The sequence below is a fragment of the Seriola aureovittata genome, chromosome 11 (genome assembly GCF_021018895.1).
Source record: "Seriola aureovittata isolate HTS-2021-v1 ecotype China chromosome 11, ASM2101889v1, whole genome shotgun sequence".
In the NCBI taxonomy this organism is placed as follows: domain Eukaryota; kingdom Metazoa; phylum Chordata; class Actinopteri; order Carangiformes; family Carangidae; genus Seriola; species Seriola aureovittata.
This window is the reverse complement of record NC_079374.1, coordinates 20,441,377-20,466,307: the sequence shown is the minus strand read 5'-3', so window position 1 is coordinate 20,466,307 and position 24,931 is coordinate 20,441,377. Positions and strand designations below refer to the sequence as shown.

Here is a 24,931-nt window from a genome sequence, read left to right as displayed (position 1 = left end):
GTAATGATTTAACTCTGCATGCTCCCTTACTCGTCTGAGATGTCGATGTTGAGCTGCTCCCTGTCCGCGGCCGTGGCCCCGATGCGGTGGAGTTTGGTGATGATCTCGATCAGGTGCTCACTGCTGAGTAAGAAGTCTCCTTTGACGGCTGAAGCTGACCCCTAATGTGAAATAGCACAATAAAACTGGCATTAAAAAAAACTTAACTTCTGTCCCCTGTAATCACATACTTTAGAAAACTGCACATAAAATCTAATAAAAAAAAAAAAAGTGGTCATTCATGAACAACAATAAGCTGGAGAGGGGAGAAACAATATACTTAACATAGGAACATTTTGGAGGAACCTGTTTTATAAACTGTGACACCATTTAAACACCATTTACCTTTGCTGTTTCCCAGTGAGCCTAAAAAAGTATTATTTCCATTATTCTTTATGAAGTCAGTTGTTTTTTCTTTTCTTATTTGTTGATTGAGTTTGTTGTTATTATTACTTTCCTATCATATCTTTTGTTCTTTGTATTGCAGCTACTCAATATTCAACTCTAACCTTCTCTGTTTGTTATTCTGTGTTTGTTTGTGTGGGTGTAAACTGTGTGCCTGTGTGTGTTCTGTGTCTGCCAGGTGCCTGGGGTTTGGTTAACAGGGAAAAAAAAACCTAACTGTAGGTTTACTTGTAGTGTCTCTAAGTTAAATAAAAAACTAAAACCACCAAAAAGAGTTTTGAATCAGCACTTGCTGGAGCTAAAAATTTCCCATGAGCCTTTAAACCAACAGTACAATTTCATTTAGGCAAATAGACTAAATCTGTTTCACTTAGAGGAAGGTATATAATTGCAGGCTCACTTCCAAAAACGAAGTATGGTCTAACGTCTTGGTTTAGCATTCATAGATATTACAAAATAACAACAAAACTGACCGCTGTTTAACCCCTTTAACGTCTCAGCAGCCTTTAAAGGAATAGTCCCACATTCTGGGACATTACTACGTGTTTTCTTGCTGAGTTAGATGAGAAGATTCATACCACTCTTATGTCTTCCACTGAAACTATACATCACAACAGGTCTCCCTCACCTCCTTGAGTTTGAGTGCAAAGAAGCCGTCACTCTGTGTGCTGACTGACACGCTAGTGAGGTCTGGCAGAGGGACGCTGGCCTTCACCTGGCCCGTCTTCTGGTCAGCCAGGACGACGCTCTTCTTAGTCAGCAGGAAGATTCGAGCTGTTCCCTGCAAACCGAGGCAGACACGGGTCAACCCGGTATCATCTCTAACACTGTGCAACACGTCAACATTACGGCACGGGCAGATGCGCACACTGTAACGGGGGGGTTTTCAGGTGCAATTTTCTTTTCGTTTTTAAGAGCCTCATGATCTTGAAACTGGGACAGGGTCAAGAGTAAAACGTCACACACCTGTCCAGACATGTCTGCTATTTGCCGGGACAAAAAATAATGCCAGTTGTTGTCAAAAACAGACTGCTGCACAACTGGGTCAAATGCACATCAAAACAACTTAACAGTTTTGTGCTCCAGTAGGCCTGTGTGGAAGAGTGAGGAGGTCACAACGTAATAACAGGTTATATTTTAGACTTTTCAGCTCTTACACGAGCTAAGTGGATGGTAAACATTGAGCCAGTCATCTGTCTTACCTTGCCATTAGCTCGGTTAATCTTGTTAACCACATCAGCCAGAAGAACCTTCTCATCCATAGCACTGTTGAGTTTCTGATACTTGGGGTTCTTGCTTATCTCCAAGTAGTCTCCTTTGAAGGGCTGGCTCACACTGAGACAAAAGACATTCACAATATGTAGCGCATGGGATGTCTCATGCTTTGTGTTTATCACGGAATTTAAGATTCAGTCATTTACTTAACTATCGAAAAAAGTAAAAAACGTTAGCCTGATAGATGTTGCTTTTATGTACCTATACCGTGAAACAAACAGCACCCTGCTCCAGTGAATTTCAGGTACCTGCTTGGGTAGAGAGCCTTTTTATCCTTGAAGATCTCACTCGCCTCCAGCTTCTCCTCGTACACGGCTTTCCTCTCCTCTGTGAACTGGCTCCTGTATTTCTTGCACTGAACACATAAGGGAAGTTGAAACAACAGATTCTTGTAGCTAAATATTATTCATTTCGCACTATATTGCATGTTTAGTAATTAACGTCTTCAGGTTTATATTGTATTCTATTGATTTTGCGATGCTAAACTTGCACTCTGTACATATTTTGTCAATTATTTACAAGACTGTTTCTGTCTTTATTGTTGGCTCCAGTATGAAGCTGTTGCTTTTCAATAAATCATGAAATAACACAAGAAATCAATGGCTCAATGGATCCAACAGGAAAGAACTGGCTCTGGTTATTTGAGACCGACCCTCCAGAGATGGAAGATTCTCCGGAGCTCTGTGTGGACTCCATCCAGGAAGAGATAAGGCCGAGCAGGCCAGTTCTTGTCAATGGGTGACATGGAGGGCACGGTGTTCTTCAGACCCAGGAAGTATTTTTGCATCTGGATAAATGGACACATATGAGAAATGTAAGGCAAGGGAACCTAGTCTGATTTGTCTGCATGTACAAAGCCATTAAATTCAAATTCTAAGTAATGTTTGTTGCGAACAAAAACAACACCAACAAAAACATTTATTCAAGTAACGTTTCAAGCAAATATTCTCAGCCATGCTTACAATTCTCTGGATGGTGAACTCATAGATCTTCTTTCCTGCATTTGCCCTGAAGAATTTCCTGTATTCTCTGCGGACCTGTTACAGCAAAAAAGTTGAAAATAAATAAACTGTCAGTCCCCTGTTCTCACCTATTAGTCTGATGTGAAGCAGGGAGGAAAAGGAATACACTGATAGGAGGATGACAGTATACACACACAGCACACTAAAATAACAGACATTTGGTTAGTCACAAACAATGAACAACTGAAACAGATTCCAAGCTGCGGGAAATAATCAAAATGACAAGGACTGCTACAAAGTAAATACTGAAAAGACAGTGACGGTTATGACAAATTACATTCATGCTGACCTTAATTGCACAAACTGAGTTGTAAACAGGTGCATTGTGCACTGTGAGGTGCAAAATGGTCAATTAACATGATGAAAAGATTAACACTGCAACAAATGATGAGTGTGATGACACAACAGATAATCACCAAAACCTAGGACACACACCTAAAGACAAAGAAATAACAGGTGAAACAAATGCTGTGAGACAAAACAGAGGTGCTTTATATGGGGTTAGTTGCACAGATACAGAGGAAGCAGAGACAGATGTTGAACAGTTCAGAGAGAGTGAGACAGAGAGAGAGAGAAACTGACAGCTACTGCCATGTTAGCCAGTCTCTGTTGGTTTAAATTTTCACCTATAAAAACCTAAAGAGGAAAGTAGCAACTGTCCCTAAATAATTATCTAAAATGCCTCTAAAACTATGGAACTACTGGAAAGAGTTTAACCTCAAACCATTTAAACTTGTCTCATCTTGCCTATTTCCTACCAAAGAAACTGTTCCAAGGATGTGAGGGCTGTGGATTATTTTGAGTAACCAGTGCCTGGTTTCTTTTTCTTTTTTTTCAAATATAATCTTCGCAATGACTTCAGCGCCTCAAATAAAAATCTATTTACGCCCATTATAATGGAGATTGTAATCATCAATGTCTGCATGGCTAGAAACCACTGGGTTAAACGCTGGTGTGGCTTCTGATTCGGGTGAACTACCCCTTTAAAATGAGAGCACAGAGTTGTTGTGTTAAACATATCTATCTGGGCCACACAGGTGGCACAGGACTAAATATTGAATGACTGCAAGTCCTGCAAGTCGCACAAGGAGTGCTCTACGAAGGGAACGGGGTTAAAAAGTACTATGTTGTTTAAGTATAGTATTCATTGCAATTTTGTCCAGATTATTATTAGATTATCCAGATAACTATTATAGTTTTGATGGTTTAGTGGAAATAACAACAAGTTTAGTAAGCTTGCAACAAAAACTGATTTAATATATAAACTAATTACCACATAATTACTTATGTCCCTGTGTGCTTAACCCCTGGATCTTTGGATAGGAAGCTGCACACGCTTTAAAACAATGCCAGCATAATGGATAAAGTGTGATCACAACACCGGGCAGAGACTGGCTTCTCTCAAGAGGAGTGTAAAGATGGTTGAGGGGGATGAGGAGGAGTTGGGTCAGGGGTGATGAGTGGGTGGCAGACTTGGTGATGAGCTGCGCCGTGGGGCTGGTAGGTACCTTGAGTCCCTGCCAGTAGGCCCAAATCACAGCGACAGCGTGCTTACGCCTGGCCTCTTCCTTCAGTCTCCTCAGCTCCCTGCGAGCCTGTTCAGGGGGTGGGCGGGAGGAGAAAGAGAGCGGGAACAAATGACGCAAGAGAAGATGAGAGGAAGAAGAGGGAGATACTGTTTTGCCTGAGGTCAGCAAACGTCAAATACACACAGCTACACACTGCACACGAGCCCTGTGTGACCATCAAGAGACTGTAAAAGCCTCCAGCCTCCACAAACGAATATGCCACCGTGGGTCATATGAACTTTTATCAAGGGAACTTCTGTAAGGGAAACAGAGCTGGTGCTTTTTAGTGCAACTAAAGTGAATATACCAGGAGAAGAGCAAAAGTCACAAGTCAGGCAGCAGAGGTCACCTCAAAGAATCCAAACAGTTCCGTCTGAAAAGAACAAACAGTACTGCAATGCAGAGTAAACATGCACCAGCTATACAAGGAGGAAGAAGTCATGCAGCAGGAGCAGGCAGCATGCAGTGGGTAAGGCATGGACCCGGGAGGAAGAAGCTAAAAACAAACCCAAAATATGACCCATCTGTCCCTGGTGTGCATGTGCGGTTTGTGTGTGTGTGTGTGTGTGTTGTGTGTGTGTGTGTGTGTGTGTGTGTGTGTGTGTGTGTGTGTGTGTTGCCCACGTTACTTCGAGTCACTAACTAGTACTTAAATTACAATTTCACAAAAACAGGCTTCAGGACTAATGTCTGTTATGATCCCACAAGTAAAACACTTTTTTCACTTCAGCCTCCAGTGGATGACGGTCTGTGTGTGTGTGTGTGTATGTGTGTGTGTGTGTGTGTGTGTCTGTGTCTGTGTGTGTCAGAGAGCATGGTCAACTGCTTTAAAATGGAAATAAAATGTTTAGAATGGGTTGAGCAGAATGATGCACATGTTCAGGGTTTATGGGTAGTGGGGGGATGGGGAGGGTTGATGGAGGCGGCAAGTCACGGCAAGTCAAATCGACAGGCTTCCCAAATACCTTGGTGCCCTGCCAGCCGGCCCAAATGACCGATACGGCATGTTTATTCCTCGCCTCCTCCTTCAGCTGACGCAGCTCTCTCCGGGCCTGATGAAAAGCGGTGGCAGTTGTGGAGGAGGTTAATTTCACCGACAATCATAACTTAATTGTCTCAGGAGAGGTAGTGGGTGGGAGGGAAAAAGGCATCATGAGCAAACACTGACGACAGACAACGAAAAGATGTCAAGCGATGGGACAGTGGGTGGTTAACATCAACAGGCGAACAGTAAGTGGTGCTCACGTCGTGTGACTGTGATATATTGTTCAGGTTTTAGAGGGAGCCACGTTACTGCGCTGGGACAGCCTGGGTTACTATTACATCATTTATAGCTTGATAAAAAGATGCTGACCAATGAGAAGCCATCATGTTTGTTAAGAACAAAGTTCACGGAATAACAGCATCTGTAATGAGTCAAAATTGATAGTTATCAGCAGGCTGTTAGACCTTGAAATAATGTATTGATTATTAACTACCAAGAATATCTGGGATGGTAACACTGGTAAGTAGAATGAATACTGCCAAGATAAAGTTGTGTTATGCTCTCAGACTACAAAATCTGCACAGTGGATGTAATAATACGACACACAGAGGCTTTATAAAGTTGCAACATCTGTGCCATCATATTGACATCAATATATATATATATATATATATATATATATATATTAAAAAGTCTTCTCAGCATGAGCTAGAATAAACAGCACAATGAAAGTCACGTGTGGTGGGCACTGTAAGGTTGGAGTAATTATTTGATCACATGAGAGGAGGGACAAACTGAAAACATTGGATAGACATCAAACCAAAAGACACACAAATTTAAAACATGTGAGCTACGTTTCAGGATCTGAGTGTGGTTAATTTTGTTTCAGATGTCGAGAAAAAGCTAGTTTTTGTTTGTAACGCCAACTCTGAAATAAATAGCAACAACCACAACAACGACAACCCGACACGTGTTAAGACAATCCAACTTGTAACATCTACAATAGCAAAACAGGACAGGCAACAATGAGGCACATTAATCAGGCCAATGGTTAGAAGGACTTTCATTCAGAGGGGCTGCTACACTATTAGAGTCACAGTGAAAATGGGACGGGACGGGACGTGGTGAACGGGGATGACAAGACAGCTGGGACAGCGACACACTACAGCTGGGTGGAAATACCTTGGTTCCCTGCCAGTATGCCCAAATTACTGTCACAGCGTGTTTATTCCGCGCTTCTTGTTTTAGACGTCTCAGCTCCATCCGAGCCTGGTGGGACGCGGTGGGCGTTCGGTAAGGCAGGTAGAGGAATGCGAGAAGGAAAAGAAAGGGCATTGAAAGAGGATTGGGGGAAAGAAAAAAGAGACGTTGCAGTTGTGTGATCAGGAAAAGAAGCAGGATTAAAGGGAATCAGCAGCGATATTATCAAGGAGAGCTTTGTTAAAGAACTGATCTTTTTTGTAAAAACTGGGGGGGGGGGCATTAGCCAGGAACACTGCATATGATGAAAAAACAAGTGTTTAAGGCCAGAGAAGGATTTTTCAACATGAATACAAAGTCTGCATCAAAGCCAGACTGACGCTTCATTGAGGTAAACACCTCGTTCTCTAATACCCCTCTGCACTTCAATGCATCAGTACCTGGGTGCCGTGCCAGTAGGCTGCAATGGTGGTCACTGCCTCTTCACATCTCTTCTGATACTTCAGCTCTCTCAGGAGTTTGCGAGCCTGCCGGAAATATTACGAGCAGACAGTTTAATATTGTTTCCGTCCGAATTTCTGCTTCCTGCTACATTTCATTCTAAACAGAGTGAATTCATGGAGGTGCATACCTGCCATCCTCTGGTGTAGGACTGCACCACAGTGGTGGCGCTCTTGATCCTCTGGTACTTCTTTTGTTGCTGCGAGATGGAGAAGGGAAGAGATTAGGTAAATAACAACACTGTTCATTTTGGTTTGTATAGGATTTTCAGTGCGTTTTCCTCTAAAAGACACTCACTGCGTATCGGCGGTACCATGCTGCCACCACTATCTGACTCTTTTTCAGCAGCAGGAACTGACTGCGGCACTTCCAGCCACGGTAGATCTTCTGAATGAGCGTGGCCAGGTCTTGCAGGCATTGCCTCCTCCTCTCCTCCAAGAAGAAGAGCTACAGGAAGAGAGGAGAATTAACTACACAAGACAACGAGGCGACACTCTTATATACAGACTCAGTGTGATGTCTGTTGTTGAAAGCCGACAGGTATCAAGATCAAATTTAATTTCGGAGGGTACAAAATCTTTTTAACCTTGTTTGAGAGGAGAAGAAAAAAAAAAACCATGATGAAAATCAATGAAAACATGTTTTTTATCTGAGCAAATTCAGTGATATGGAGTAAAGTCCAGTCTTTCCACAGGTGACAAAAATAACCCTTTACTGCTTTAGCTTAGAGCAATACAATAAAAAATGACCTGTGTGAATCGACTTATCTTCATCAGGGATGAGAGCACAATATTTTATTGTCCTGCTGTAAAGCCAGTGCAGTATTTTGATATCACATATAGGAAAAAAGAATTCCTCAAATTCTTATCGCTCTTTATCTTACTCTCAGTGTACCCTGCAAGCTTGCATACCGACTCCTATTTACTCAGAATTGTGTCCAGGGAAGCCATGTCTTGTTCTGCATTTTCTCCAAACCTTGGTAACAATTAATCTTGAGGCTTGGCTACGTTGGATTAACAACCAGAAGAAAAACTGTCTGGAAGTCTGCTTCACTAGACTCTATATGCAAGTGATTTCACAGCTGCAGATATATGATGGAGATAAGTTGATCAGATAGAAAAAGCGATTATAGAGGAAAAAAAAAAAAAAAAAAAAATTCCATCAGTATGAGATCATGTTTTTCCAAGCTTTGTTTGCTCTTTTGCAGGGGTGGGGAGAATGTCCATTCAAACGCTGCAGGCTTGAGCAGTCGAGGAGCCTGCAAGCGCCGAGTAAAGACGCTCATTTCCCATGTTAGATGGGACGGCTAAGTGAAACCATGTGTTTTCAGAGTGGTGGTTGCATGCTAATTGCCAAAGTGGGGGCTCCGAGTGCAGCCCACCCTGCTTTACAAACATCTTACTGTGAGAAAACAGGGCAGCTGAGTACGCTGGATTCAATCTTTAGTCATACAAACACATCTTCATCTAGTAGAGGACACAGCAGATGTCAACGCTGGCTGGAAAAACACATACAGGGCTACTCTGACTGTGTATAAACATGTGTTTTCTACCGTTCTTGGGTTCCTGATGAAGATCTTGGAGCGGCCATAGGAGAACTCTTCTGCTGGAACCGGGAGGTCGGTCATCAGCACCTCCACTCCTTCCCTAAGGAGAGCCAGAAGAGTCAGATGGGTCACCCAAAGCTAACTTGACATTTCAAGTGAACACAAACAACATAAGCACAACTGTAAAGAAGGATTGAGAGGCTTAGGATGCAAGAGAGAACAAGACGAGCGTAGCATAAATGATGACGACTTTGAGAGACAGAGAGGGGGTGATAAAAGGAGGAATAAACATATCAAGGGAAAAATGTGGACGGAGGAAATGCGAAAACGTCACAAAGCACAGAGGGATAGCTGAACAACAAGATAGCGATGTATGGTAGAGCAGATAGGAATCGGTGCTTTTATCAGCACAGTGGATGAAACACGTAAGCCTGGCTGATACAGGACGGAGGAGGCAGATAAGGTAAAAAATGTCTCAACATGTAGTTCAGAGGGGGAATGGTTCATTTCTTCTCAACAGTGAACAACTGGTATGTGACAAGATTGCTGCTGGTTTCTGAGAGGACATTACGAGGGGTTTTGTGTGGAGTGAAAATGAATATGACAATGAAATGAATATGTGTATGATAACAAATGAAATATGATGTGATAACAAATTTGGATAGAAATCATAAAAAAAAGGTGCACAACCCCCAATAATTCTACACCACATTTTCATAAGGGGGCCATGTTTACAATTAGAACATGCTTAAAGATATATAGCAGGCTAAAAAAGTAAATGAAATTCAGTGGATTATTTCCCCCTTTTGAGCCTTTGTTTTTCCAGGGAAAAATCATCGGAGCCCTTTTTCCAGCAGTAACCTGACTCACGTTCACACAGCTCCACACACAGTCTCACCTGGGAGCTGACCACTCCGACTACAGTCTATTAGTGCTGGTCACAGTCACTCCACTGGGAGCAGTCTGAGGTCCAGTACCTCAGTTAAAGACACCTGGGAGCATTTCACAGTTTCCACACTCACATAAACCTTGGAGGGATTTGTTTTGGCAACTACCCAGCAACAAGTCCACTTTCTCCGGTCCCCTCACCGGCCCCCCACAGTCAGCCACTGCTTCAGACTGAACACAACCATTACCTGGCAGGCCCTCTCCAATGAGGCCAGGTCCGTTTGCAGAGCATTTTGTAGCGTTCCAGACAGGGCTCGTAGGGCTGGCGGAAGGCGTAGCCGGCTCTCCTCACGCGGACATTCTCCATCAGGCCCAGGTAGCGCAGCTGATGGCGAACCAGGGACTCGGTGAAGATGTGGGATGCCTTCTTATCGTTGGGCTTGATGCACCTTTGGAGGCAAGAAGAGAGCTTGTTCACACTAGTGCTAGACTAATGTATGGAACATGATCACTTAGACTGACAGCGTAATTTAGTTTTCAGTGTTCAACACTACGCTGCATCTATGGAAGAACATTTACCTGAATGGGATCTGGAGACGTTTTTTTATTCTAGACAAGTATTACTGAATACTCATCAGTGGACAAATTAATTTATACTAAATAGAAGTCATTTGTTTGGGCCAAATATAAAAAAACAAAACAACCAAAAACCAATATAATAATAGACCAAGATATAGAGATAGAGAGTAACGGCTAATATCCTCTGTATGAATGACAGGACTAACCGGATGTAGTTTGGGTTCTTGGTCTGCAGGTTCCTCATCAGCGTGCCAACTGATGCTTTGAACTGGAATCCAGCAGTAGGTGGTCTCTTCAGGTTGACTTTGGCAGGGTTGCCTTCAGGGAAGAGCTGTTTGATGAGGCTGTGGTTGGCCTTGTACATGGCCTGTGACAGGTCTCGGTATAACAGGTCGTTGTTCTTGTCTACAAATCCCTCGACGCGGTACAGCACCTTGATAAAAGAAAGAAACGCTATAAAACATCTCTCTGGTGTTTTCTATAATCCCCTTGTAGAGCTTCAACACATATTTTGCTTTGTGCAGATTTCTTATTGTTCTGTGCACCGATTTATTTTTAGTACAATACCTTGCCGGCATAGTGCTGGATGCGGAAGCAACTGTGTGGCAGGCTGTGGTCGGTGAGAAACTTTGAATTCTTGCTGAGGCGACTCTCAAAGTGCTGGTGCTCAGCACAGATGGTGTTCAGTTTGTCCAGGAAGGTCTCGTCTGTGACTGTCCCAGGCCTCAGGCACTCCTCATCCAACATGGCCAAGATGCCATTCTGGTTCTGGCCATTGTAAGGTGGGTAAACATGAAAGGTAGTACAGGTTCATGCTTATAAAATGTTGAATACTCAAATCTAAAGCCATCTAGTGAAGAATATTTTCTATAACCAAGTCAAACTTGAAATGTGAATTCACACTGAATAGATCTGTGTGGTCTCTGAGGAGTGAGAGGGTCACTTACATTCTCAATGAGGTCGCAGATAATGGCATTGTTGAAATATTCAATGTTGGTCCACTCGATGCCCTGTGACAAAAGACATGAAGGTCAAAGATGTATCAGCCTTTCCACCTTTAAGTAGAACTAACCAGAAGTCTTTTGTGTGGTAGATGAAATAACACTATTGAACCTGACTGTGTTTCAGCACAACACGGAAAACTTCGTCAAGTACCTGAAGGATGCCATCAAGGCTCAGTATGTACCTTCAGCCTTCACAGTAAAGATCTGCTGACAGTTTATCAGTCATAACTGACATGTACTGGATGTAGCACAACATACCCCACAATATAGTATGACCATGTTTCAACCTCATAAAAAAGGACATATTAGTGGTAGTCTGATGAATTGTATAATGCTAAAAAGCCATGATGATGTCTGTCATCTACACACTCAGGGTTGAAAAAGCTCAAAGGAGTAAATGGAGAAAGACACAAATCATTTCTTTTGTATTTCTGTTCTGGTCATGGGTTAAAAAGTCTACAGTATAAAGGGACCATGCCACAAAGCCACCTACAGTAAGTGGTTTGTAGCAAAGACTCTCTGGTAAAGAGGCAAAGGAGGAACTGAGGAGACTTGTATTTTATTAATCTCCAGTGTTTCTTTCACTCTGATCTAAAACCTTATAATTTTACTTTGTAATAAGCTGAGGTTATATTATGTCTAGACACATACTGTAACACTTAATATTTACAAGGGGAAGTTGGGTCTAATGGGCAAGGCCTCTTTAAAGTTACGGTTCATATTGGTTACTTAAGGATTCTTTGATCAGAAACTTTAGTGCAGTTCTTAAAAATGATTAAATCAGTCTAAATGTTGGTACATCGGTCTTTATAGCTACATTTATTCTTGCTGGTTCCACTAAGACCTTCTCTCCTGCTCTGTCTCCATCTCTCTAATTGTCTGAGTAAGGACAGAGCACACATCCTTTCCGAGGAGGAAAAAGAAAACATTTTCCATCTTGTCAAAAAGGCTGCTGGCCCCTAAAAAACCCACTTTGCCGACATTTAATTCACAGCTCCTAATGGGCAATGTGACAGATATTTTGAGGGGGAGGGTGCAAAAGAAGGTGTGGCTTAAACTGATGGGTGACTGGCCAAATTCCTGATTGGTGGACCTCCCTCCATTTTCCAGGGCTGTGGTATTTTCCCATGCAGTATACTGGACAGAGGCCAGGAGTGGAATATCACTGGTGGTGGTGTTAGTGGGGGAAGGGGTGTGGGGGTCACCGCTGCAGCACTCACATACATGGAGCTTTGAAAACAAACAGAGCCTAAAGGCCCACAACAGGGAGTGTTTACTCTCACTGGAGTGAAGGATCGTTCGTCCCAGAGAGTCCACGGGGGGGGGGGGGGGGGGGGGGGGGGGGGGACAAACTGAGGGTGTGATGGACGACAGAGACGGGATAGGGGACATAAATGTAGTCGAAATGCATTTGGGTCAAGGGGAAGAATGCAGATTTAGCTGAAAAAGCACACGAGGTTCAACAGATGAGTGACATGAGCAGGTTGAGTTGTTGCTGCAGGGCCTGCCATGATTAAATGTCAGCACTGCAAATTGACTGCTGACATGTTGAACGATGTAGATGTACCGCTGCAGGTGAGAGAGTGCTACCAGGGCTACAGGCTGGGTTTGATCATTTATCCAAATGTCCACTCCCCAGTGTGTGTGTGTGTGTGTGTGTGCACAAACTTACCTCTCTGACATATTCTTCCTGCTCCTCGCGTAGGGTCAGCTCAATGAAGATCTGCTGCAGCTTCTCGTTGCAGTAGTTGATGATAAACTGCTCAAAGCTGTTGTCCTGCGAGAGCAGCAACACGTGGAAAATAATTAGCTTCAGCTGCTCATTTAGATTTTAAATCCTGAAGCTGCCTGCTATTCTGTGTTAATGTCATAGTTTTTGTTGGTTCCCACCGTACGTAATGCACCACTAAGATAAGGAAATGCATCATAAGTACTTGTCTTCTCTTGCTATTCTTTGTGACAGTCATAGGCTGTACATTTTTTATTGCTCGACTCACCAAACACTTTTTCTGTGACATTGTCTCATTTCTCAAAGCTTAGTTAAACTCGCTCACCTCATCACAAAATTTGGCCTTTTTCATTAATTCCCTGCAGCGCTTTTTAAAGCGGATGGTCATACCGACTCATACTTATGAGGAAAGCTAATTCTATGTTTAGACACATTTTGCTTGATTACAGAACGTTCTCAGAATTAAGATTTAGGAGGAAAAAGTCTCTTTACAATGAAACCATGGTCACATCTGCCTGAATACCCTCACATCTTTTGTTTTGGAGCTGCAGGGGGCAGCCTCGAAATTTTAAAAAGAGCTGTACATCTGATAGATTACCAGCAATAATCTGCTTGAACAAAGTATAACCTGCAGCTCTCTCCTTCGATTTGCTGCCTCATCACTTTGACAAACCATCAAAAGGTTTAATGAATCTGGGTAGTAAAAAAACTGATAGCAGTAAATCTTGCACTTGATGATAAAGCCTTATCAGAAAAAAGTTCCTGTAAATTGTCACAGACATCATTAAACATTGATGGAGGGTTAACCATTCCAAAGCTTCAATCATTTTTGCTTCCTGCATTTCTCAATTATTATTGGTGTGTATTATGACCATTGAGCGGTGAGTCATGTTACTTGGCAGATGGCCTTACTGTGAGTTGGGTTAGGTAAAAACTGATTTTCTAAGGGCACAGCAGAGGTTAGAGCAGCATGTTTAGTTTGAAAGCTCAGAGTGAAGGACACAGCCAGGTTTCTCTGTGATCAGGAAATGGGACACATGGCCACAAGGAGATCAGTTATTAATGTTAATATTTCCTTTCCATTTCCTTTTACTGAGAAACCAAAAGGTCGTCTTCACCCCAAACATTCACACACTCTCACACAGACACACACTCACACAATAGCATATTTATACCCAAATGGCAGCAGACACCAGGCTGAAATATGACTTGTAGATAGACGTGTACTGTAACACTAAAATATTTCAGATGCTTCTTAAAACTAACTTTAAGGTCAATGGGCTTGTTTCTCAGAGGTGTTTCTGAGAAGTCCTTGCATTTAATATCATCTCTTATAAGCAAACACATTTTCAAGGGAAAAATCCTTATGGGGAGCACGGGCCCTGAATGTTTACCGTCTGTTATTCGAATCTCATTGGCATTTTTGCAAAACCTTCTCCGTCCACTGTGGCAGAAATTGAAGATAAGGAAGATGCCATACACCCATCTTCTCATAATAAATTGACACCTGTAATCTTTTCAGTATAATTGTGTTTTCCAATTACCTAAGCCAACCTGTTAAATAATTCAACTTTTTGGCTAATATGCTTGTTTGCTCTCTCTGAAAGAGGAATACAGTAAACGTCAAGTTACAGTTAGGAGACTTTTGGCTTGGCTTACCACAAAAGCAGGAAGCAAGAAGAAACAATCTGTCCTATGGACATATCCAGGCTTGCTATCTTTATATCTCACTAGCCAACGCATTATATATTTTATGTTTAATCCATGCAAAAGTCCAAGTGTAGACATGTTGTAGTTTCACAGGAATTACAGTATGTGCCAGACTACTTCCTCATCCTCTTCTTATATGACAGCTTTGCGATAAAACAATGTTTTTAAAACACTTTCTCTTCTGCAGCTGTTGATAGAAATGGGGCACAAAAAAATATCAGAAACGCCTCTGACTATAACACAGCACACTTCAGCAGCACCACAAAGTGCAGCCTCCAAAATGATCACAGCATTGAATCAACACCTTCGTAAAAAGCTATTAGAATACATAGAATTTATTGCAGGGCTGTTGTGCCTCAGTTTTATCTAGGTGCACTGAATAAACTTGCAACTGAGTATGTTGTGATTCAAATGATGCAAAGGCGTCTTAAGCATCCTTTCAGCCACGTGGCTATGCTGCACACTAGGAGCCCTGAATTATCTTTAATGAGGAGCTGAATTAAGTCGAGAGGAGTCTAGATCACAGCATGCACACTGGCACAGCAAACAGGCCGGTGCAGGTGTTACTTACTCCATCCTGGTGACCCAGACACAACACAACAGTCAGAGGAGAGGAAGGACTTGAGAGTAAGTGGGGTGAACAAGCAGGGATATGAAAAAGACATGAACATTTGGGGGTGGGGTGGGGGGGCTGAAGGCATCAGGCAACAAGGCAAGGAACATTTTATGCCATCATTTACTTTTCAGCACTCAAACTGTTTCCAAGCAGATCCTTATTTACATGCACACTGATACCAAATGACTCTTCGGCAATTGTTTACTGTGGAATACCATTGACAGCGTAATCATTACATGTATATGATGTGTTGAGGATGTGTGTTTTCCTGTGTACTGAGCACTGCATTGAGGCTGTGGCCATTTCTCTACTGTGAAATGCTGATTTTAGTGTTGAAATCACCTTGCCACAAAAATCGTTTCACCCTCCAGAAGCAATAAAGCTGAACTAATCTGATCTGAAAGTTGTTTTATCAACCCTCAGTTATTGTTGATAAGCTCCTCACAGGTACCACAACATGCACGCAAACAGCCCCGGGGCAAAATCCTTTTAAATGCAATAAAATGCTTGTGTGGTCAGATTCCGTCCTTGCGGCTTATCAGAGCAAGAAGAGTGGCTTTAATCCGCCATTTGTCTTACCTCAAATATCTCAAAGCCATAGATGTCCAGCACACCCATGACCTTGTGCCGAGTTTTAGCTTGTGCCTGCAGGGAGACAATAATGTCAATATTAGAACTTTAGTATGACGGTGATGTTCTGGCAGTTTAACTTAGCATGAAAAATATTGAAAAATGAACGCACAATAATTGATTCAATCCACTGAAATAGATAAAATATATTGATGACATTACTCACTTTAATGCTTTCGTTGATCCTGGTAACTAGCCAGCTAAACAGACGACTGTAGAGATTTTTGGCCAGGGCATCTCTGGCGTAGTAGGCCTGTTAACAAATAACACATTTTTGGTGACTAAGTGACAATGAAGCCACCAACAGAAAATGCATGAATTCATTTCCCAGACTCAGCAAACCATACGAGTCTTTGAAAAAAATGCTAGGAGCAAATATTTGAGTTTCCCCACAAGTAAATAATTTGGAAAAAGAAAAAGAAAAAAAAACCTTCTCAATCAGTGAAAACTGTGGATACATATATTAAAAAGGAAACCATTGACACAGGCCAACCACGAGTGACATCATTATTCTGAGGTCAGGCTAATTCCCTGAACCATTTCCTCTTCTGCTTCTGGATGCAGAGACCCATGTTTGGCGCATCCATGTCATATAAGCAGTCGGAGTGAACTCACTAACCTCTAAAATATGACCTACATTCGAATTTCCAGAAGGAATACTGCTCATCTATAATGGAGAGGTTTTCATGTAGCATTGACATGGATCAGAGTCGGCAGCCAGTGGAGTAAGTCAAGAGGAAGAGATGGCCCTTTATCTTTTTATGAGTGTGTGTGTGTGTGTGTGTGTGTGTGTGTGTGTGTGTGTGTGTGTGTGTGTGTGTGTAAGTGAATGTTAATGTGAATACAAGTAGGGCAGAAATGCATTGGTATGACTGGTGCGAGGCAGATTTGCAACTTTCCCTCTGACCTGGGCCACGTTCAAGGTGGTGGAGACTTTCTCCATCTTGGCCTCTACTGTACGGTAGCTGAAAGCCCTCTCCAGCACCGACTGTTCGATCCCCAGCAGCTCACACATCTCCTTCAAATCTGCAGAGTGGACAAAGGAAATGCACAGACAATTAACAGAAAACTTCTGCAAGGATCAGGTGGGGGGAAATATAATCTTGACACATCACATCAGTCTAGTCTTTGATTCATATGGGATAAATTACATGATTTTCTTGGCAGTCAGATGGATCATGCCAATGTTCTGGAGGAAAATATGTAAATGGAGTATTTGCCTAAAGAGAACAGCTGTGGGGTTGATAACACACACACACACACACACACACACCTCTTGTTACGCAAATCATATAACACAAATATTTGGTGAGGTGGACTACAGAGGAGAGCACAGCCGCCAACAGGGGGCAGTGGTTCAACATCAGGCCAACTGGGTATGTTAGAAGAGTTGTGTGAAAAAATTCAAAATTGTCAGCATGATCAGCGTAAAAATACAATGAAAACATGAATTCAATTATTCAGCTTGTCTGCTATTTGATATCTAATTATAACAAAACACTGGGCAGCTCAGTACATCATCCAGCGGAATCATTCAAATGAAGGCCGACTGTAAAAGGATCAGAGATTTTCATGACTTTGCCTCCTGTTTGTCTGTTAACTCACCGTTTTTGTCTTTGATGCGACTCTCGTCTGTCCCGTTACAGCGCGACTCAGGCTTGAACTCGATGTTGCCGAGCTTCAGCACGGCAGCCACCAGCTCCAGCACCGACTGCACCTCGTCCTCCATGAAGCCCACGATCTGCATGGCATTCTGGGAGGGCAAAAAATAAATAAAAAAAAAAATGAAAAAAGACAATGTGGCAGTGTCTGTGACTGTGCAAACACCAGTTAAGTAAGACTGGAATATCATTGTTGCAGCCTTACAGCACTGTAACTGGAGTTGTCATGATTATGAATCTGATGAATGAGTTAAACACAAATGTCTTTTCTTATTTTAGACGTCACATCCAAAAGTTGTGTTTGCACTCACTGGAACAGAGAATACTGAATGAGAGCTGCTAGTGTTTTCAAACTTTAACTCACCAGGACAGTCCCTTGAGACTGAGATCTTGCTTTTCAAAGCAAGTCCAGGCCAAACTAAGTGTGTATTCAATTTACATAATTCAGCATATAAAAAAAAAAAAGCCAGAAAAGGGAAAAAAGCAAAAAATATGAGCTCAACCTACGAACAAAACTGTATTTAAAATGGTTTTCAATGAATTCTAGTTCATCAAATGAGGAGAGAAATATGGATAAAGAGGATGACGAGACAAATATAAAACAACTGCCTTTAGAAAATGAATGAAGTGCTTGAGAGGACTTGGAACTACTTCCATGTTTGTTAAAGTCATTACTGTGCTTAATAAAAACTCTACTCTTATTGTCACAGTGAAGGCCACGTGGAGGGACTCATTGTTTACTGGGAATGTGCTCTTGTGCTTCCGGTGGTGAGACGCAGCTGTACGGGGAATACTGTGAGAAGTCAGTGTGAGGGCTGTTGAGAAGCAGGATGTGAAACAAGACCAGCAGAATGTGACAGAACAGACTGAAAAGGCTGGAGCAGAGCATGCTGCAGCATGTCAACAACAGCATGATGACAATAGAGTGCAGTAGATACAGTCCATTACAGACACAACATCCGATGTGTCACCATCAGTTAGGACGAGAAGTGGTGGCAAAGCACATGCGGACAAGATCCTGCATGTATATACACAAACATATTTTAATAAAGAAGGAAGCAACTGCCTTTTCTCCTGAACTGCTACCGTGACCAGGCGAAGCATGGATACACATGCTTCACCCCCCCGTGTTAATCAATACAAACCTGGCAGTTCAGGTTTTCGTTCACTTTCAAGTTCAGGTTCAGTTCAAAGTTCACCTGGTTTTGCAACAGGTGGGAGGGAATCTGGTGTGGAGTGTTTTCACAATCTTACCGGACTGACTTTAATCACCCTATCTACACTCTGTTAGTTTGCTATGGTGATATGATAAGGATATGTCAGAGCGCCTCTGTAAAGGATTTAGATTAACTCGGCATGACGCAACAAAGGAAAGTCAGAGCTTTACGCCGCCGGAGAGTATGACGCTGCTTGTGATGAGCGTGTGTGCTTGTTCATCTGGTTCTTGTGTCTGGTTCTTGTGTGAGCCTGTTTGTGGTTGAGAATATGAATTGTAATCAGGACTTCTCAAGAAGATAATTTTTAAAACCTCCTCTGGGGTTTTTGGGCTCGCTCTTTAAAAGCCAGCTGAGATTATGTCTAAATTAGGATAAAGTGTAATACATTTCAGACGAATATGTGTGCGCACTACTCACTCTGACTGTCCTAAAGTTGGCCGCATCATCCAGCCCATTGACCACGGCTGAGTCCAGGCTCAGGTAGTTGTACTTGCTGAAGTCCCGGTGCAGCTTCAGCTTCTCTGTGACACACAAACCATGTGGTTACTATTTAAATTACCTCTGTTTAAAGCAGATTGGCTTAAGATAAATGAAGCCTTATTTTCATAAAATGCAAGTTACACACCTACACACACACCTGGAAGATGACTGGCAAAAAAAACAACAACACAATTTTGAAGTTATGGTTACAAGCTGCAGGCTGCAGTGACCTTCTAAAAAATACATTTGATGGAAAATTTAAATAGCTCGGAGCCGTTTTGTCCAACCTATTTCAACCTGCCATTGTCGCTCCAAACACAACTTCTACACACATGTACACACCGAGTTACTGCTGTGAACATTATTCTAGAGGATCAAATCGCCCTCTTAAAAGCCCTCCTATCTAGTAGCAAAGAAATCTATACCTCTCGTGGGTGCATGTGTCAGGTTTCATTAGTTTTTGCATTAACTACAGCCGAATCAAGCCCCTCTGATGTATGTGCTCTGGAGTCAATGACCATTACATTGTTCTCCTGCGTTCAGGACATAAAACAATACCCTCTGCCCACGGAAAAGCAAATAGAGGGAACAGGTTTCACGGCCTGTCTTTGTTCTCTGTAGTGTTTGTTAGGCAGGAAGACTGGGTCATTAATGTATCGGCCATGTGTTCCTGCAGCTGCAATCCTGCCGAAAAAGGCTTTACGTAAGATGTTAACATAAGGACTGGTGCGCTGGTGACTCCAGACGACAGTAAGAAGCAAATGAAAGTTTGACATTCATAAAAAACCACCCCAGTCTGGTGTATGATGGCTGAATCAAAACAATGTGGGAGAAGATCCAAAAATGGTGAGTCTAGTTTTCTCTGGACAACACTTCTCGCTAGCTCATGTGAAGGTTGATTCATCACTTCCTGCGAGCAGAGACGTGAATTTTCATAGTCCGGGAATTATTCTAGGCAAACAGGCTAAATATATTACAACCCCAGTTTGTGGTTGGGGCTGATAAGAAGGGTGAATTTCAGTTTTCCATTATATCAAACTGCCATTTCTCTCAGATCAATGAGCCCTTTAATCTGCGAGTTCGTCCCCATGCACACCATCTAAAAATACACTGATGCTTCTATTCAGCTCCCGGTTCCAGCGTTTTTACGACTTACTGAGCGTATCGTCGGAGGCTCCAGACAAGAGCTGATAAAAGACGTGGAAGTTCCTCTCTCCCCTTGGCTGTTTCACCACACGTGACTTCTCCAGCAGATCTAAAAGAGTGAAAAGACAACAAAAGGAAATAATGACACACGATGACAAAAAGTCATGTCCTAACAAAACTCTTCAGAGGAAATGTTTCCGCAGTGCTTCGCAGACGTATCCTAGAGAAGTAAATACGGGGCTGACCTGTGAGTATTAAGGACGCCCAGTCTGCATCTATATTGAGCTCAAATGGGTTTTTTAGTTCAATGATGTGTTTAAGTTGCCAAGGTGACCAAGCCAATGTTGTGTGTATAAACACTACAGGAAGTGCAAAGAGAAGAAACCACACAAGGATATCGAACGTCAGCCCTTTCTCCCGGGCTCCCGACCAAGTGCAACAGTACCTGATTAAAAGGGGACCCATCATCCACTCACCGCATTAGGCCGAGTATGATTTAATTAAAGACCAACTAGAGAGCAAAGCAGCATCTGAGGCCGCTCGAGATCCTCTTCACTGCCAGCCTGGCGGATAATAGCATTCAATTTGTCTGCTTAGAAAACATATCTTATTTTAGGAGATTTTAGAGTTTACTTTACACTGAAAAGTCGACATTTTGAAAAAAACTAATTTCCCTTTTAACTGTGATCCCATTTCCAGCCGGCTGCCAATCTTTAGACTTCACAAACTCTGACTCAATAGTTGGTGGGTGCTGAGAGGACTTCTGCTGCACCAAGTACCTAACTAGAGAGCCCTACACAGAGACCTGGGGCTGTCAAGAGTGAGCAGTGGATCAGGCTTAATGTGAATCTGTGACACCCACTAGCCATGAATCACATAAGTGGCTCTATAAGAGCAAGCGCATCAATAATACAACATCCATGACTGAGTGGCTGGCAGCGGCAATACAGAGCCGTGATCAAAGACGCAGAAGGCAGGAAAAATACAACTCAAAAACCACCTCCTTAATCCTTTTTTTTCCCCTCCTTTTTGTAGATAGATTGACACCATTTGGTCAGAAACATAAGAAAGCAGGCATTGTAGAGTCGGATTATTCTCATCATAAGCGGACTGAAGTGACCTTACACCTTGTGTCCAGCCAAATCCTCCAGTGATCCTGCATTTGCTTTTTAAAAAGGCCACGGCTTCCCATTTTCATCCGGAACAGCATTTATTGCCTACTCTGTTCTCTCTGCTTTAGATAAACAGACACATATTAAAGTGTCAGTGCGGGGACAATATCCTGTTATGTTCTGACTTAACGCTTCAGTTATGTGGCCGCCAAAAATGTCTTATTACTCTATAGCTACCAGAGCTCCTGAGAATCCGTTTTAATAGCCGTCTATGTTCTGCTGTAGGAAGGTCTGAGGGCTCCAAGGATATACATGGAGGACAGAATAATGAGCTTCCAGGCCCCGCAAGTACATCCTCAACCATCTGTCTAGCCAGCCAGCCAGCTCTGTCTGAAGCAGTCACATGTCATTGGTTCTTCTTCACAGACAGTGCCTTGTGTCGGACTGACTCAGGCCAGAAGACAGAGGTTCATTTGTGTCTTGGCCATCAGCTCCTCTCTTTGTTTCTGTGACCTCTGGCTAGGAAGCCAGCACAGACAAAAACAATGTGAACACAGGCGAGATCAAACCAAAACAAGAGAAAAGAGCAAAAGGAGAGAAAGCTGGTATGTCGAGAGATGCCTTTTGTTCAGTCTGAGGATCCGAGATTGGTTTCAATTGAGCAAAAATCTGTTTTATAGGCTTTCATAAAATGTGGAACTGTGCCTCATAAATTTGAAGATCTGAATAGCTTCTTAACCTGCTGAAAATAAACAGTGGAAAAAGAGAAAACTGAGCTGTTGCTGCTCAGTTTAAGCACATATGTAAACTGATTATATAGTATAATCAATTTTGATTATACTGCAGATTTACACTTCCCAGAAGCACCACTCTTTACAGAGAGACTACCTGCCCTTTAGATCTTATTGGTTTTTCTTCCTTGTCTTTAAGGAGTGTTTATAAGGAAAGTTCTGCTTTATCTGAATCAAGGCTCTAGGGACAGAGGTGTCATATGCTGTACAGATTGTCCTTTGAGGCATGATTGTGGTCTGTAATTTTGGGCTACATGAGTAAAACGAGCTTGACAAGTAATTCAAACAGAGCCTAAAAAGATAATGAAAAATATATTGACATTCAAAGTGCATTAAGCTTCTCACACATCCACTCCGCTGATTTGCTCTCATTGCAACGACTGAGCCGTGTAGAATAGTGTATGTTACAGTATGTATGTGGTGTGAGGGTAGTTTTCAAATCTATTTATATGTGACAAGCCATCCTCACACTGGGATACCTTGACACCGTAATGAGTAATACAGTTAAATGTGTTGCTGGGAGACTGGGTTGATGACTGATATGTCAAGAGGAAGAACAAATTTGAATAATATGATAAAGGGTAGGCAGGTATTATAGTGTGTGCCATAATCCTGCAGGAACATTTACATTTTAAAAAAAAAATTATTTTAAGGACATTTTCATTTCAACGCTACTCACAGTTGCTGATGACTCCACCCAGGGGATCTCCTTTGAAGTCAAACTCAATGTCCATGTACTTCCCCTGTGGATCAGAGCACGGACGTTAACTGCTGAACTCATATTGTAGATAACGATGATATATACTCTCCCTTGATGCCACTGTCTTTGCTTTGAAAATGCTTCAGGAGCCAGCTTACAGTATACCTATGCAGAGATCATTACAGTGAATTGGGTCTCAAACCCAGCTGAGGAATTCTGTTCAGTTCACAGTGAGGATGTCTGCACACATCCATTCAAGTTACAACTGTTGCCCCAGCTGCCAATCATAAACAGGACTGCTCTGAAATAACTGCCCTCTATGGAGGGAAAGCCCCCACACTGCCAATTCCTTTCTACTGGAGGCCTAAAATAAACCATCTCAGGCCCCCTCTCCTCCTTCTGTCTGAAACTTGGAAGTTAAAACAGAGAGTCCTGTGTGTTTGATTTTTTTTCCCCTCCTCTGATGTATTAATAGCAGGCAGGTCCTCAGAATGGGCTAAGCTCAACTGGAGAGTGGGCTCCAGCTAGACTCAATAAGCCTGCTGCACTCAGCAAAATGAAGTGACACTTTGATTCATAGTTTTCTGATAAACTGATGGAGCTCTGATGAACTAGTGGGGAGGCCTGAGGTCCTTGTCTGGAGGTTTATGCCAAGGTTACCTAAATATAAACAGATCAGGGGCGTAATCCTTTATAATACTCCCTGTTACAACTGCAAGTCCAAGCACTAACATGTGTTTGTATGTACCAGTGTAGGTAGAATTGAATACAGTTGGCAATCTAAAATTGGGATAGGAAAAGTACATTGGCAGCTAGCCTGCCAGCTGCTACTGGCTGGAATAACCAGTTTCCATTATAGTGTAGAAAAAAGAAAAAAAACACCTTCAGTCTTGTGGCATGACATGATGGATATACTGGAAATTCTTCAGATAAACTGACTAAATTTTTGAGGAATTCTCAGGACAATAAACATTCCTGTTAATAAAAAAAAACATAACATGAACACAACTGGTTGTGCGACAGGGTTGATCTGATGTAACGACATGTAATAAGGGCAGAAAGTGAAGCAGGCTGCAGCGGCTTTCAGGCCTCCCTTGAAAATACCGAGCCAGAAAGTGTGAGCTTGCTCTCTTGAGAAAACAAAACTAAAACACACCCGTCTCTTTTCATAATGCCACTGCCTGGAAATAACTACTTTTCTGGATTTGTGTCTGTCTATACAAAGAGCAACGTGGACACTGAATCATTCCTGTGATGATATCTCTCTTCCATAGAGATTAGCATTGGATTCCTTTCAGCTTCCTCATTTGTAAACCACTGGAGGCCATGAGAGCAATGTGTCAAATTACAAACAAGTGCATTTTTTTTTTACATTGGTAGATGAACTGAAAAATAATATATATATATACACACACACCGTATATTTGTGGAATTGTTTGAAAGTTTGCAAGAGACAAACTGCACTGGGACTTATCACACCGTTATGTTGCTGATGAACAGGAGTGTAGGTCAAAGGCCTTTTCATATCTGCTGTATGTAAAAAGACACAGGCCTGCTGTGGCTGAGGCAGTGTGAGGACTGGAACACTGTACAGATCCTCACACTCACAACATGCATCATTTACCAAGGGCATGTGTCTACAGGAAACATCAACCTTGGCATCTTGTGAGCTTCAAACCAGTTTATATGTATAAACAGATTCAGACTTTTGCCTAAACCATCAAGCCGTTACAAAGGCTGCTGTTACTGCAATGCAGCAGCTGAGTTACAACTCAATTAAAAAAGGAGTTGATATAAACAAATGAAAAGAAACATAAGAGAGGGACAAAAATCAGAGGGAAAGCCTGAGTGAAATCATCCAAACGGTGCATATTAATCAGCAGATTAAGCATCTAATCAAATCAAATAACAGTAGCATTTATTAGTTCTGGAGAGGATACTTACAAATCTGGATGAATTATCATTCCTCACTGTTTTGGCATTTCCAAAGGCTGAAAAAGGAGGAACATCATGAGCAACACATTGCAAACAATGCATCATTTATGCTAATCCATCTAGCATAGTTTAGTCAATACATTAAACTCAGACCAAAGCCTGTCTACAAATATTCCAAACCTTATTGATGAT

At 42.2% G+C, this 24,931-nt stretch overlaps 1 protein-coding gene across 4 annotated transcripts in view; it reads right to left on the bottom strand.

Moving 5' to 3' along the window:
• myo1b (myosin IB) overlaps positions 1–24,931 on the bottom strand; it is a 58,761-nt gene that overhangs the window by 2,396 nt on the left and 31,434 nt on the right. The window contains exons 6-31 of one of the 4 annotated variants that reach the window (XM_056389038.1): positions 24,749–24,795; positions 22,784–22,847; positions 20,212–20,310; positions 18,993–19,096; positions 17,303–17,450; positions 16,605–16,723; positions 15,864–15,950; positions 15,647–15,712; positions 12,685–12,789; positions 10,956–11,018; positions 10,576–10,776; positions 10,215–10,441; positions 9,678–9,878; positions 8,548–8,641; positions 7,293–7,442; positions 7,126–7,194; positions 6,935–7,021; positions 6,477–6,563; positions 5,275–5,361; positions 4,250–4,336; positions 2,682–2,756; positions 2,372–2,506; positions 1,968–2,074; positions 1,647–1,779; positions 1,073–1,225; positions 31–161 (exon numbers count right to left, since the gene is read on the bottom strand). In XM_056389038.1, the coding sequence (XP_056245013.1) occupies positions 31–161; positions 1,073–1,225; positions 1,647–1,779; positions 1,968–2,074; positions 2,372–2,506; positions 2,682–2,756; positions 4,250–4,336; positions 5,275–5,361; positions 6,477–6,563; positions 6,935–7,021; positions 7,126–7,194; positions 7,293–7,442; positions 8,548–8,641; positions 9,678–9,878; positions 10,215–10,441; positions 10,576–10,776; positions 10,956–11,018; positions 12,685–12,789; positions 15,647–15,712; positions 15,864–15,950; positions 16,605–16,723; positions 17,303–17,450; positions 18,993–19,096; positions 20,212–20,310; positions 22,784–22,847; positions 24,749–24,795 (2,926 nt within the window). The remainder of the gene's footprint in view (positions 1–30; positions 162–1,072; positions 1,226–1,646; positions 1,780–1,967; positions 2,075–2,371; positions 2,507–2,681; positions 2,757–4,249; positions 4,337–5,274; positions 5,362–6,476; positions 6,564–6,934; positions 7,022–7,125; positions 7,195–7,292; positions 7,443–8,547; positions 8,642–9,677; positions 9,879–10,214; positions 10,442–10,575; positions 10,777–10,955; positions 11,019–12,684; positions 12,790–15,646; positions 15,713–15,863; positions 15,951–16,604; positions 16,724–17,302; positions 17,451–18,992; positions 19,097–20,211; positions 20,311–22,783; positions 22,848–24,748; positions 24,796–24,931) is intronic. The other 3 variants (XM_056389039.1, XM_056389040.1, XM_056389041.1) reach the window with 3 other exon arrangements.